We start from the raw sequence: 15125 nt of genomic DNA, 5'->3' as shown, positions 1-15125 counted from the left end.
CAAGGGCCAAAATATGAGTTTGATTGCTTTATGCAACAACCTCAGGAGAAACCTCATCTGTTGCATGTAGGTGTCACAGTGTTGCACAGGATTTAACAGAGATAAAATGTAAATGGAGCTTAAGATAATTGTTTATAGATTTTACAAATAAAGTCAAACAAAAGCAAATATTTCCGTAAGTTCAAATAATGATATACTTTTAAAAAACACATTGAATACCATGAAGTTTGAAAATGCTCTGCAGTGTTTCCTGACATTTTATGATCCAAGCTCTGCAGTTTGCTTCTTGTTAACAAAGAACGAGCTGCATGAAGTTCCAGCCGGGCTGAGCAGCTGATTGGTGCATCGACTTTTTAATAACTAGTTTATAAGAGTAAGCCTGATCCCGTCATATAATGTATATCTGTGGATGAGTCAGCGTACTGACGTGCTTTTAACAACAGGGCACTTTTTGTTTTTTGGCACAACACTGGCAAAGTCCAAAAATTGGTCAGAAATGTTCTAATGTCATGTTTTACTCTTTTTCTTTACCAATTGTTTTTAACTAAAGCCATTAGCTTAATGATGTCATAATTAATGGCCTGCACTTGTTACAGCAAACATGATTTGAACTGGTTCTGAGCTGACCCGGCCTCACACATCCCACTGTAAGCACTGGACCAGTTTGTTTGGTGCTTTTTAAAAACTTTAAGGAATCTTCCCAAAGTATAAAGTTGTATCTAACCTAATTCTCTGTGGTGTGTATGCATATTAAACTGCTGTATTTATGAAATAAGAGCACCCCCCCCCACACACACACACTCCCACCCCTTCCCAAAAAAAGAAAACTGGATTTGCATTTTGGCCTTTAAAAGTCAGTACTCGTGATTACTCCTTACTTAGCTAAGGATTTTCACTGGACGTTTAACATGGTTTATACTGGGGGGACTGGCTGGTAAAAGCAGCCCCCAATTATTATCCACCTGAAAGTGTCTTGCTGTTCTATCAACTTTAATACGGTGTGAACCTCAACATTTATTACCACAAACCTTACATGAAAACGACCGGCTCGGCACAGTGATGTGTGTTATTGCTTTTACTGGCATTTCGAGTTACCATGGCGACGTGATTTGTAAACAAACACGCCATTTTTCGAATTGAAAAACACAGACAGAAGTTCACGGCCTCTAACTGCCACCACAGCGAGTTCACATGACCTTGTTGTCCAGACAAACACTGATTAACTTTTGGAGCCATTTTGGTTCAAGATGGCTGCCACAGAAAACTCTAAACTGACTATAACTCAGTCATTCTTGGAGAATGAGCTGAAATTTGGTGTGGCTCTAGCTGAGAGCGAGTCGTTATCAATGCAAATAAAAATCCAAGATGGTTACCTTAGCTAAAAGGGGGGGGGGGGGGATTACAATAATTCAGCTATTTTAAAAGATATTGAGTTGAAGTTTGGTGTGTAGCTGACAATGATGCACAACGCATTCTGAATTCAAATAAAAAAATTCAAGATGGCTAACTTCAAATGGATACTACTGTTTTTTAGAGCTATGCAGCTGAAATTTGGTGTACTGGTAGCTGAAAACAATCCCTAATAGACTGATTGTAAATCAAGAATGCAACATGACAACCTGAGCTAAAAAGGCAAAATACATGTCAGCCATTTTTTGAGATACTCAGCCGAAATTTGTAGTGGTGTTAGTGAACCCCAACACACAGTACTGTCAAATCAAAAGTTTCAAATGGCTGCAACGTGGCCCAAAGTTCAAAGTGGTCAAAGTTTCTCCAGGAACTTTCTGGGTTGTTGATCTTTTTATAATGAGTCATCATCAAAATGTCTTTCTGAATGTTTGTGCATTTACAAATGAGGAAAACAGCTTCGTAACATATTTTTTACTGTTTTCACATGTGGACATTTCATTTTCTAGATCAGAATTCTTAGGAATTGTCTATTTTGACATCAAAACGCCCCAAAATTGACTGTACTTTAGTTTTAGTGGTGCATCAATATGTTAATGTAAAATTATGAAAAGTAGGAAGTTTATCCCTCCAATCACAAATATTCTTTCTATTGGACACTCAATGGATCTTAAGAGGATAAACAATTGAAATAAATTAACTTTTAATTTTTTTGTTTGACTAAACATTGCCGTTTTGTCCATGTAGTTTTATTTTGGTCAAGACTAAATGTTGTTTTTCCTTCTAAGAAATTGACTAAATTATTGTTTATTAGTCTTTAAATAAGAGTCTGTGTCAGCTAAACGATTAAAAGTTGACGTTGCAGGAAAAAGAATCCCACAACAAAGAGATGACCCACTTTCCTCGGTTCAGTTTCTGGACGATGGACCTTAATTAAGAACAGCTAAAAGTGGATGACAAATAAAAACCAGGCGAGGAGTTTGAAAAGAAACATGTTTCATTCAGAAATATGTTGAAGGAGTGCGTGTTTATGGATACAGAAAACATTTTTTACACAATTATACTCGGGGATCATCATAACACCGTTTGAAAAATTAGTCATTAAACATCAGATCTTCAAAATCTGGAGGCAACAAAACCCCAAAGTGTGCTGTAGCTGAAAGCAACCAGGCGACGTGTCCGACGGAGTTCATGCCTGCGGTTCTCAGCATGAAGGTGCAGCTCAGAAACCAAGCACTGCATGAAATGTGAGGCTCCCAGTGATGTGGAGATCAGCTGCAGTCTTTGCTCACTTGAAGGGAAAATCCAGGGACGGATTACGACGGTCACTTTGCAGGAGCAGGGACAGAAAGTTTGGGATTACTGAATGTCCTTTACAGGCGATCAGCTCTGACAGGTAAAAGTAAAGTCCAGCTTCAAAACCTCCCCCGACAACACAGGATGATTAACGAGCATCTCAACATCCACAACACCCTGTGGACTGGGCAGGAACTGGACTTGCATCCATCTCTGAGTGTCTGAAAATGACAGGTGGTTTGAATCAAAAGGCTGAAGCGACCACGAACTCAACCAAACAGGGGAAAAGAAAAACATTTGCTTTCCTCCTCAACACGTCAGGGCAGTTTAATGCACTGTGGTAAAGACTTTAAGACACAAATCTGATGCAACAAGAGAAACCAACAGAACGTGAGTTTTGATTGAAATTCACTCGTGATGTGCTTTTTTTTTTTAAACGTCGTGCTCTTTTTAGCCACAAGCTGCACTTCAGAGCTGTTCTCTGGGCTTCTTGCACAGAACGAGAAGGAAAGACCAAGCCAAAAACCGAACACCCCTCCATCTGAACAACGGGGGACAATAATGGCATCTTTAGCTTCAATCCTTAAAAAAAAAAGACAAATAAACACAAGTGCCTTATATGGGGCTCCAGAGGCACAGCTTAATATAAGGCAGTATGTACATGTGAACTGGTGTTTCATAAATAAAATCGAAAATAATACTGTACATTCGAATGAAACTGTGGCAATCGAGATAAGGGGGACATAAAAAAAAAAAAAGACACATAAGCACCGAGAAATGATTCATCCTAATGAAAGCAACTGGGATTAATTTATTTGTGAACACTAGTCACGACTAGATGACTTTGTCTCTTCACATCAACAATAAGAAGAATCTAGTTTGAATTCAACACTTTCACCTCAATGCCACTCCGTTTGGTTCAATACTCGTGATACAAATTAAGCCTCCAACAGTAGGAAGTGTTCAGGACCACGAGGCATGGCAGGAGAGTCGGGACTTTATCAACAATTTAGAAGCTCTGTAGTGAAATTAAATTTAAAAAAAAGAATCACTGAGTAATGTCATTAATACCAAAGTGCTCTGTTCCTGAAGCCTGATCACTAACAACTTGTTACGATTAGCCCTGTAGATAAAAATTCAGTCTACACTTTCCAACACGAAACAAATGAAGAAAAAAACCTAAACGCTAGAACTGGCTTTTTATAGCTCTGATGACGAATACTAATGTTCCTCTTGATTCAGTTCTGAAGCTGAACAATCTTTCTTTTCCCGAGCAAGAAAAATGGCAAAAAATTTACATTCTCCTCTTAAAAACAAAAACACAAAAAACATGTAAAAAAAAAAAAAACTTTTCCAAAAAACAAATTAGCCAGTAGACACAGAATACAATTACATAGATACATATTTTCAATACCGCACATTCAATCGCCAGAAAAGTAATGATTACAAAGCCAACAAAGATGCTGCCATATATATAGAGATGTATGTACACTGATTATAGCATTCATAATTGCACTATGCCTCAATAAATGTAAATTACAGGCTTATGTTTTGGGGACGGTTACAAACAAAGTACTTAAAGTAAATTTATGAACTGCATGATGAAGAGGGGCAAATTAAAAAACAAGGGCTTACTTTGGTACAAACTGCACATCCATGCTCGGCTCTTTTACGTAGCAACTAGCCAAATTTATTCTCCACCGCTATTCAGCTACAACAGTCAGGACAGCCGGGCTGTAATTGGACACTTACAAAAGTACAGCTGATGTGACGGTCAGCAGGCCCGAGGTGGAGGAACGAGTTTCTGTTTAGCCGTGCACAACGTTGTGATCGGACAGCTGAAGAATGTCGGTGTGCTGAGAGGCTGCTTCGTCTCAAACAAAGTGTGTGTGTGGGTGGGGGGGGGGGGGGGGGAATACTTTAAAACTTGCAGGAATCAGTTGGCTGATCATCACGTCAGTCAGTTAAGTCGATCAGTCTGTTCCTTCTGTGCTAACGGCCTCCATCTTTCCTCACTTTCCACCTCACGGAAGCAGCTCCCAGCGCCAAGTGGAGTCTGGTGCTCGACGTGTTTTGGCATCGGCAGTAAAACACACGTTGTGGCAATAAAAAGCGTTGTTGTGTTGAACACAGACATTTATTCATGTTGTCCCAGAAACGACGGCCTCCTCCACTCCCGGCGGCCTGTGGAAAGTGGCCGCCGCAGAGATTCCTCGTGGACGTGACGTTTTCAAAGCCAGCTCCTCTCACCGCCCTGAACCGTGTGGTCGAGTTGGAGGTGGGGAAACATCACAAGCCTCGTGTCTGGTAAAAACACATCAACCCAAACACACAGGGAATGTGCATCCACAGTCTCTACTCACTGAATGGTACCAATGCAATAATAATGATTTATGTTAATACCAAATCAATCTCCAATAATTTAAAAATGACAGTTTATGTCTACAGAAGAGACTTAACGAGATCAAGGAAACTGTCAAATAAGACTTTTCTGTTCATGGACCTCCAGAGAGAAGACAGGTGAGGAGGAGGGGGGAGGGTTAAAAAAGGAACACCTTCCCTCCTGGTTTATAAAAAGGCAGAAGGAACGGAGCATGTCGCACTCCTTTCAGCTCCGTTCCTAATTGCTGAAAATACCCTGCCCCCCCTCCCATCTTTTCCTATCAACCCAATAAATAGCAAGCGCTCGCCCCCTTGGGGACCAAGAGGTCAAAAAAATGGCAAAGAAATTTGTATTAGGCAACCATTAGATTATGTTTTTCCTCAGATAATTCTCTATGCGTGTATATAATCAAAGGTTTCACAGATTGAATCAGTCGGGGGGGGTTGAAGCCCTGCCATGCTCTACACCAGGTTATACTCCTTCAGGTTGAGCTGCAGGATGGTGTCTTTGACGGCGGCAAAGACGAAGCGGATGTTCTCCGTGTCGGTGGCACAGGTGAAGTGGGAGTAGATGATCTTGTCACTGTCAGGATTCAGATCCACGAACATCTTGAGGATAAACTCACGAGCTGCTTGGGCGTCCCTTTGTGAACCTGACAGAGAAAAACATTACAATTAATCACTAACAATGTGATCAAAGTCAAAGTTTCTTTATTTGTCATTCGCACCACATGTGGTACATGTGATGGAACAAAATTGTGTACACAGGGTCCCAGTTACATCCAACAAAAGTATAAATTGTAAAGAAAAACAGTAATAAGATCTAAGATATGAACTAAGAAATATGCTAAACTAAAAAATATGCTAAGCACTAGCAGTACAAAAACAATCAGCTGCCATAAATAGCTACAATAACACAAGTTGGGGTGAATCCTGTTTCACCTCGTGCCTTACGCCTCACACATTTAGGATCAATGGACACACCTTTTTAGTGACTGTACTTGTATACTTCCTGGAACTGTTACTATGAATCTCACTTTTTCCTCCCCATCAAACCTGCCAAATTGACTGACATCCTGAAAAAGTTTTTATCATTATAAAACCAAAACCAAGGCAGAAAAAAAAATAAAAAAAAATAAAAAAAGAGTTAATTATGTCAAATATTTGATTTAATGCAACCTTTAGGATGGATGTAGAGTTTAACTTTTTTAAATGAGCGCCTTCAGCCTGCATTCTATCTGATGGCCAGCAGGGGGTGAACACAGTTTGTGCAGTTCAAGACAAGAGTTATACATGTGTGACTTCACAAAAATAAATTCTTAGAGTGAATGATTATTTACATCACATATTTCACAGTTTCTTGACGAGAGCATCGTGTTTTTCAATTTGAATTATAGACCAGTTTGGAATAAAAAGGCAACAACAAAGCAGTGAGTTGTAAATGACAACTCAATGTCAGTTTGTGCTCCATCTTCTCCCTGATGTTATAACTGAGATCTGCTGCGGTAATGAATGACTACTTGGCATTACTCAAACTTCATTCACTTATTATACATAAATAACTTCTTAAAACCTCAATCAGTAGAAGTTCACCTTTATTAGTTGTTTGACAGTTTAGCATGTTGCACCAAATGAATCAACATCTCAACAGAAAAATTACATTAATTGTGTGAATGTTTATGAAGCGTTCACACTACTGTGATTCATTTTTCTTCTGTACATTTTTCAGCATATTTTTCATTCCACATTTTTTGTGCTATTTCAGCAAATCATACAATAAATCTGAACGTTCAGCTCGTTCAGGACAATCCTGCTATGACTTTGGTATTAGTGCAACTTGAGCTTTTTGAAATATTTAGCCTTTTCTGCCACTTTTTTCCTCATAGGAAATGAATTGAGCTCATTTTACATCCTTCAAATCTTTAGATGCGTTTACAACCTTTTACTGCTGCTTTCACATTTTGTTCTGGTTCAGCTTCCTTGTGCAAATTAAAACTTCTTTCCAGCTAATTTCAGCTGTTTCAGCTTCCTTTCATATTCCTTCTGCTAACTAGAAGATTTTTGTGCTTCTTTAACTTGTTTCTGATCATTTCAGCATGTTATGCTCCTTTCAGCTTGTTTATGCGTTTCAGCTATTTCAGCTACTATTTAGCCGTTTTGTCCTAAATTTAGCTTTTTCAGCTAATTCCACATTTTTCAGTTCAGTTCAGCTTCTTCTACTTCTCGTAGTTTAAGCTTCTTTCTGCTTTTTCAGCTACTTTTCAGCTTTTGCTAATTTCCTAACGTTTGTGCTTATTTCTGCTTATTTAAACCTAATGCACCAAATATGTGTTCTGCTTTCTTCTGCTAACTTAGGCTTGTTCTTCCATTTCAGCTGTTTTGTAACAAGTTCTTCAGCAATAAGCATTCATACTGCACTTTCGCAGAAAATGCAATTTCTCTAGTTGCAACTACATGTCAAAATCTGTCCAGGTGGGTGGCCAGGAGGTGAAAATATGAATATTAAAAAAGTGGTTCTGCTCACCATCATACTCTGGGAAGTAGTCCACCAGATGCGAGTACATGATCTTCTCCTCCAGCAGGTCCTTCTTGTTGAGGAACAGAATGACCGAAGAGTTTTGGAACCAGGGGTACGTGATTATCGTCCTGAACAAGGCTTTACTCTCCTCCATCCGGTTCTGCGCAGAGGATGGGAATGTGTGCGTGCGGTTTAATCAAGAGGTGACAAGAAAGACAGAATGACAGAGACGGCTACTGACTTAATTACATCACAGTGTTTAAAAGTCATTAAGGGAAGATTTTAATAAACGTTTCACCACACCAGAGGAAGAGCAGTGGAGATGGAAGGAGAAGGACAGCCGTGTCATCAATATCTCCCATGCACTCCATTCAAGAGTTTAACTGAACAAAAAACCCATTCTGAAGCCTTAGATGCAACTAAACTGCATGGCTCTGAATAAATGTATTAAAGCTTTCAAAATCAGAGGACAAACAGCTGGTCAGTTTTCTTAGCGTGTGCAGCAATAAAACAACAAACATGGGGATGAAACCACAACATGCACATGGAAGGACATCTGCTCATCAACACGTTCACATCAAACTGACACAGATGCTGGATCTGTTTAAGGAGCAGATGTGGCCTGAAGCAGCATTCAGAACAGCTGGTTGGTTATTTACAAATGCTTTCTGGTGGGAAAAGAGGTGGTGCACATCCAAGAGGAATAAGAATCTAACGTCCATTGTTTTAAATAAAGAAACGGTTTTAATCTCCAGAGTCTTCTGCCTCACATGAAACACCAGCAGATAAACCTCTTAAAAATGTCAAAACTGAAACAATCATGTTGAGTTTAACAAAAGCAAATCACCTCGTTATCCGATTCCACCAAAACTTGGTCATATTCGCTGAGCGCCACCAGGAACATGATGGACGTGACGTTCTCAAAGCAGTGAATCCACTTCCTCCTCTCTGACCTCTGACCTCCAACGTCCACCATCCTGCCAACAGAATCCAGTCACTGTGAGCTCTTAAGGGGTCTGCATACTCCATCCGAAGCAGCAAAATAAGCTCTAGATGACGTAGTTGTGTAACAAAAATCACATAATTTTATTCTCAGAGTAGCTTTGCCTGCCTCTTTCTCAACACCAGGCCCGGCTCGAACTTGTTCTCACAGGCGTGTGCACCAAGTATTGTGATTGGTCAGAAGTTTGTGGGCGTGTTTGTCAATGAGGAAATGTGCTGGGACATTCAGCTGCATGACTTTTCAAACACACTAAATTAGTCAAATGGCCAAATAACTCCTGGATGGAGATTGTGCAGACATTGTGTACGGAGGAGTCGTCTGCTGAAAAGTGCGGCGCTTTCTTCAGGACAGATTTGTGGCCAAACGGCAGATGTGGGGACAGCGTTGGGACGCTGGTGGGAAGAAACCCACGCGGTGACGTATACTGCAGCGGGAGGGTTTTACAGGAGTCTGTGTTTTGTGAACTATGAAAGGTGTGAGAAAAAATGAACGTCCTGCAACCATGTGACTTCAAGTCGACTGATGGCGTTGGATGGAGTATGCTGGACCCTTCAGTCTGATTTGGACCACTTGAGTCTAAACTTCAGTACATTAGAGATACGATAGGCTCAGACAGATTTAAATGTAATGAGCATGCACAGCATCATTAAGGGGATTAAAAAGTATCAAGTTGAGTTTAACAGATCTGTAATTATATAAAGTGAGGCTAAAAGTATTTGCTGAACTTCAGAGGGTGGGCAGAGAACTTCACAAAGTAGTGAAAAACTGGAAATGTTTGACAAAAAGAGCATTTTACCATTTGTTTCTCAGTAAAGGTCTGATCTCACCTGAATATGACGCTCTGCAGATCAAATGGATATTCAATAATGCCCGTGGTCGGGACTCGAACCCTCAACACATCCTGCTGCGTAGGAAGATAGAACGGCTCAGCGATCCGGTCCAGTGCGTTCAGGTAACTAAAGAGGCAGGGAACAAAAGCAATCCAACATCAGTCGTCTTAATTAAATATCTGATTATTGTGTTTGAGGCGTTATTTTCTTTCATTCTCACTATTTCGTAGAGTCTGAGAGCTGGTACTCCCGCCTTCGATCGTAGCACTCCTGGATGCCCGGGTCATTCCACAAGCTCTTGATTGCATCTACGTAAGGATTCTCAAACATGCCGATCTTTTCTATGTCCACCTCTCGAACAATGTTGGCGTTCCCCTGATGGAAAAAGACACAACAGGAACCAACTTAATGTTCAGCTCAAGACCTGCATTTATCTCCCCAACAGAAAATGAACAAAACTAAAAACCTTCAAAAACAATCAAAAAATAAAATCAGCACAAAAACAGTGTTGACCTAATTATGACATTAGCTCGTTATTTTATAACCTGAACTTTCTTTTCAGTCCAAGTCTCAGTATGCAGCTAAAATCTGAAGTCCAAATCCACCAGAGGTTTCAAGGATCTGAAGGGGAAAGTTTGGCCTTTTTAGAGCCTCGTGTGTCACATACAGATCAACATGTGCCTGAACGCTGAAGCCGTTTCACATGCAGCATGTATGACTAACAAATGTCAACTTCTGTCAAATATGAATTTTACATCTAATCATAATTCAACATAAAATAAAAGCCTAGCATTCCTTGAAGGAATTCATATCTCTCTTGTAAAGGAGTCCTCGAGGCTCAATGGGATTAACCTGTTTAAATAAAGGTTGAATGAAAAAAATATCGCCTGCCGCTCTTCAGGCCAGAGATTTAGACTAAAATCATTTTATGTTAAAGGAGGGAATCATTATTGTCAAACCGTTTAAATTATATTTTGCACAATGTCGTGCAGTACTGTAAGATCTGTCGATGTATGTGTTGAAGAGCTGTCATTCTAACCGGGGCCCAGGGTCCAGCCCAAATAATGTGCTTGATGGGTGGGCCGGGTCGTGTCGGGCTTTTGATTGCGTCAGCGGATGTGTGCGGCTGACGATCCAATTTGGATCACCAGCCGCGCACGCTGACCAAAAACAATGGTAAAAGAGAAAAGTCTAGATGGATGACTGCCAGCGACCCATCTGAAGCTTAACTGGACTCAGCCACTGCGTCAGCAGACACGCGTGGCCGACAACTCAATGTGGATCATCAGCTGCGTGCGTCCGCTGACCGTTAATAACTACAATAACTATAATGTTATAATAACTACCGTACAATAATCCGCTGACTCTTGTTAATAAACAACTTATATCTTCCTTTCTTTGAAATATGTTTTTAAATCATGTCAAACTGATTTGCTTACAAAAGCGGTAAAAGTTTAATAAAAAAAATAATAAAAAAAAACAAACTTTTTTTTCTGGGTTCGGGTTTGTAATCTCAGTTAATTGGTCGGTTTTGTGTCGGGCTCGGAAAAAATGATACGGGTTCGGACCGGGTCGGATTTTTTAGGTCAAAATGCAATTAATGTGTTGTGAATAACTCTCAGCTATGACCACATCAAATGTTGCTCATTGTCTGTAAAATATGTTTGAGTTGTTGCAATCTCTGTGTTCTTTAAAGGTCAACTATCTGTGGCAGCCATTTTGAATCATATTGACTGCAAAAGTCTAACAGTTGTAGATGTACACTTGATGATTACTTTTGAAAATTTTATGTAAAATTGTCAGTTGTTCATGTGATATTTTGCTAAACAATAGACAAACATTTTCAGCTTTGCTGCAGGCAATAAATATGCCTATGGGCACAGAAGCAAAATCATTATAAGAAACCTGTGGCAATTGGCAAAACATAAAGACTTAATGGTGATTATTTAATGTGACAGCCATCTGTAAGGTTATAACAAACCACTTCTTGCCACCACTTCATTAAGAACAGGATACTAGCCGTTTGTAATGTGAAGCACTTAAGCATTTGTTGTACAAAAATGAATATGGAACCAGCACAACAAAATCCAGACAATCTAAATGTAATAAAGAAAAAACAGATTTATTTTACTGTAGCTGAGCATCCAGGGTTTTAGTTTAGCAGCAAGTGAAGCAGCTGAGTCAGCATAATGTGTTCAAATGAGTGGTGATCATGATCACGAGTGCTTTTTTAACAGGCGAGGAGCTACAAGCCTGTGATAAGACATTTACTGTAAATGACTGGGAGCTTTCATTTTCACTTCCTCTGTAATGTAGGGGAGCGCCTTTGTTAAAAGACAAACACTTCCCATTTTAATGTTATGAATGTTCGAGGTTAAATGAGAGCACATGCTCAGATCATGACAGCCACTGAGAAAGGGTTTTTTTAATGCTTCGATTGGACACTGCTTGTTTGAATTTAGGTCAAAACACTTCAGTGTGGATAATTATGTTTTATTTGAGGAAAAAATTCATGGTGTTAGATGTCAATTATGCAGATGTTTACTTGTCCTCTAGATTTTATTGTGCACTTAATGTATTTCAATTTATCTTAAGTAAATACAATTCAACCTCGGCACAAAGTACTGAATGTCTCGATCCTCACAAAGACTATAAAATATTGGTAGACTTAGACTGAACCTTCTAGTTATCATACAAAAGCTAATTTTTTGAAAAACATTTCTAAAGACAGTTGTGGTATGATGACTGTTATTTGCAGCTTTTATATTCATCATATTCAGCAAAAAAAGATGTGATAATACACAGATTTACTGCAACATGTTTTAACTACAGGTCAGGAAGCTACAGTAACTCTACTGGGTCAAACTGCTGCTACTCTGCTGACTCGTAAAGTGACATCACAGATTAACGTTAATAAAAAATCATCCATGTCCACAATGCAATGTCTAAAACCTGATTATAAACCCTATCCCTAATGTAAAAGACATTTTGAATTCCAAACTGTTCTATACTTTCTTTGTGTTTTTGGACACAAAGTATCAATATGATGCTAACATTAGCATCATTTGTTGCTGTAGATTCTTAGTCATTAAGGAAATGACAAATTAAAAGAAAAAAGTCTGTTCAGACTGAGGTCGCTTTGAAAAACAGTCACGTTCAGGCTGTCACAAAAAATACAATATGGGTCATATTTAAGCAATAAAAAAATGCATCTCTTACCTGTAGGTAGCTTTTTAAAGACCCCAGTCTGAAGAAATATTGTTAAATTTAGACAGAACGGAAGAGGTCCAAAACTAAAGTGGATAGTTGTTAAAAACAACTCCAAAAATCTTACTGTAGTTCATCCGGAAGCCAATAAAAATAAATACTTTGTCATTATTTCAGTTATTTATATAAATTCAAAGGTTAACTGAAGCACAAATAATGGTAGCAGCAGCGAGCTATAGCACTTCAAGCTGAGTATTGTAATATATTATAATAATATTTCTGCCAAACTGTAGTGCAAAACTGCCAGCAGCATAAAGGATGTACAGTATTTTTTCAAACCGAGGTTGCTCAAAAAGTTATTCCCTACAGATATTAATTATTCACGACCTTTCCACAGAACTCCACTTTAAAAGATCCGAACGATTACTTTAAAATGCAAAACCAGTACAAAAATAGTTGTAGGTGAAGGTCTGCCAGGCTGCATAGAAAGTTTGAAAATGTGTGTAAGCAGCAGGACGTGAAAGTTTAATGAAGATCCCCTATTTTTCTTGAAAATAATTCAAATACTGAACAGATTTTAACTTCTTGGGATTATGATTTTAAATTTAGGATATTTTTATTTTATCAAATCTCCAAAGATCTTTCTCCAACAACAGTTGAGAAACTGCAGCCCGGCGTGAAGAAACTACACCACGTGGTTCACCGACACCTGGAATGGTATGATTAATAAAAAGTGTTGCCTAGGTGACAACTCCTACGCTCCATTTCCTTTCATTTGTCACTCTCGTAGGGAATAAACTCCAAGAGGTCGCTGCTGCAGTTCCCAAAGCTGCGACCACAAGGGGCAACTCGTTCCAAAGAGAAGGGCGATTAAAACAGAGCAGCTGAGGCAATGGTTACAAAACGTGAGGGCAAATTTAGGTGAGTAGTGCGGCGAAGGTTGCTCCCTCTTCTCTATAATCTCATGTGCTTATATGTGTAAAATACAGTACGCACACAGAACGTGCACACAAACGCAGATATATAAATGGTGTAATGGAACGTCAAGAGTGCTTCCAGGACACAGGAAGAGTAAAAACCAGCAGGAAATTGTTATGGATGGCTGTTCCTAATAAGATACAGCAATCTAAAAATGTGCGTGCACGCTTTGGTGTCACTTTCAAACTATCCGTCACCCTCAACTTCCACTGTCACTTCCTTCGATCAATTTAAAGGTCTCAAAGAGCAGGATGTCAAATACCTTGTTGTGCTCGTATTTGTAGGGGATCTTGAGTGTCTCCATGGCCCGGATCATGGCCTGCATGGATGTGAAGATGTTCTGGTAAACCAATTTGATGAAACCCCTCTTGTCCTCGTCGGAGTAGCCCGCACCGTGGATAATCCTCATCTGTTTGATGAATGTGCTCTTTCCACTTTCACCAGTGCCTGAAAATGCAACAAAACAAGAGGAAAAACTGTTTAATTACAGTTATTAGTTGATTCCTAGAGAGCATCCTCTGTCCACACAACATTTTACATACGAGCTGTTCATTTGAAAAGTTTTACTCATTTGGGCAAGAGCATAAGACATCGTGAGTTAGCAACAAGTCTTTACCCACAGATTCTGTCAGGTATGTGCATGGAAATGCATCTTATTTTGCACTGTTAATCAGAATGAGAATCAGCTTTATTGTCATTGAAGAGAAGCACAATAAAATTATATTTAGGTACAGCCCATCCGAAGAATCAAACAACCAACAGACAGAGTAGACAGGATGTCTGAGGCTGCAGCCTCACTGAGAGGCGCTTCCTTTTACATTAGATTAGAAAAAGAGGAACACGAGGGAAGAGGAGGTAAAGAAAATCGTATCTCTGTGTCCCGAACACAGCGTGAGGCTGCAAAAAAACAACAGCACAAAAAAGCAACATAAAAGGTTCACAGGACTAAGAGCAGAGCAGGGAAGGAGCAGGAGGGAAAAATGTCCGCCTCCGCCGAGAGCGAGGAGGAAAAAAAAAAAGAAAAAGTAATTTATACCAAATATTTTGAATGTTCCTTGAAATCTAAATTGTTTTAAATACGCATGTGACTGTGATATACTATATGTATATATGCGTATTAATTTAATTAATTTACACATCAATTACACAGCACATAAAAGTCAAAGTAAATTTAAGTCTTCCTAAAGTTATATTATTATTATTTACCATTTTCTGTAAAATAAAAATGTTTAAACTTGGAGATGTACGATTATGTACAGGTGAATTGTTTAGTTGCACTGCCATATTTTTGAATGGTATTGTGTATCTCAGCACCAAGTCCTGAGATAATTTTCAGTAGATTTTGTTGTTTGTATTTTAGGAAATAATCAGAATAAAACATTTAGCAAAGTTTAAATATCAAATGAGATTTCTTTGTGCGTTTGAGGGAAGAGAAAAATAACACATTTGTCCATAACATCCAGTTGTTAAAACACTCATTTGTGTACACCCCCCCCCCCCCCCC

The 15125-nt window shown here is 39.1% G+C and overlaps 1 protein-coding gene across 1 annotated transcript in view; it reads right to left on the bottom strand.

Moving 5' to 3' along the window:
* Positions 1-5207: 5207 nt before the first annotated feature.
* The window catches only part of LOC119413945 (guanine nucleotide-binding protein G(q) subunit alpha), a 22703-nt gene continuing 12785 nt past the window's right edge, over positions 5208-15125 (bottom strand). The window contains exons 2-7 of the mRNA XM_037681017.1: positions 13884-14068; positions 9657-9811; positions 9434-9562; positions 8451-8580; positions 7610-7763; positions 5208-5738 (exon numbers count right to left, since the gene is read on the bottom strand). Of these exons, the coding sequence (XP_037536945.1) occupies positions 5548-5738; positions 7610-7763; positions 8451-8580; positions 9434-9562; positions 9657-9811; positions 13884-14068 (944 nt within the window). The 3' untranslated portion in view covers positions 5208-5547. The remainder of the gene's footprint in view (positions 5739-7609; positions 7764-8450; positions 8581-9433; positions 9563-9656; positions 9812-13883; positions 14069-15125) is intronic.

This window comes from Nematolebias whitei, chromosome 8, assembly GCF_014905685.2.
Source record: "Nematolebias whitei isolate Nwh7 chromosome 8, NemWhi1, whole genome shotgun sequence".
NCBI lineage: Eukaryota > Metazoa > Chordata > Actinopteri > Cyprinodontiformes > Rivulidae > Nematolebias > Nematolebias whitei.
The sequence above is the reverse complement of the archived record's forward strand: the minus strand, read 5'-3'. Positions and strand labels throughout refer to the sequence as shown.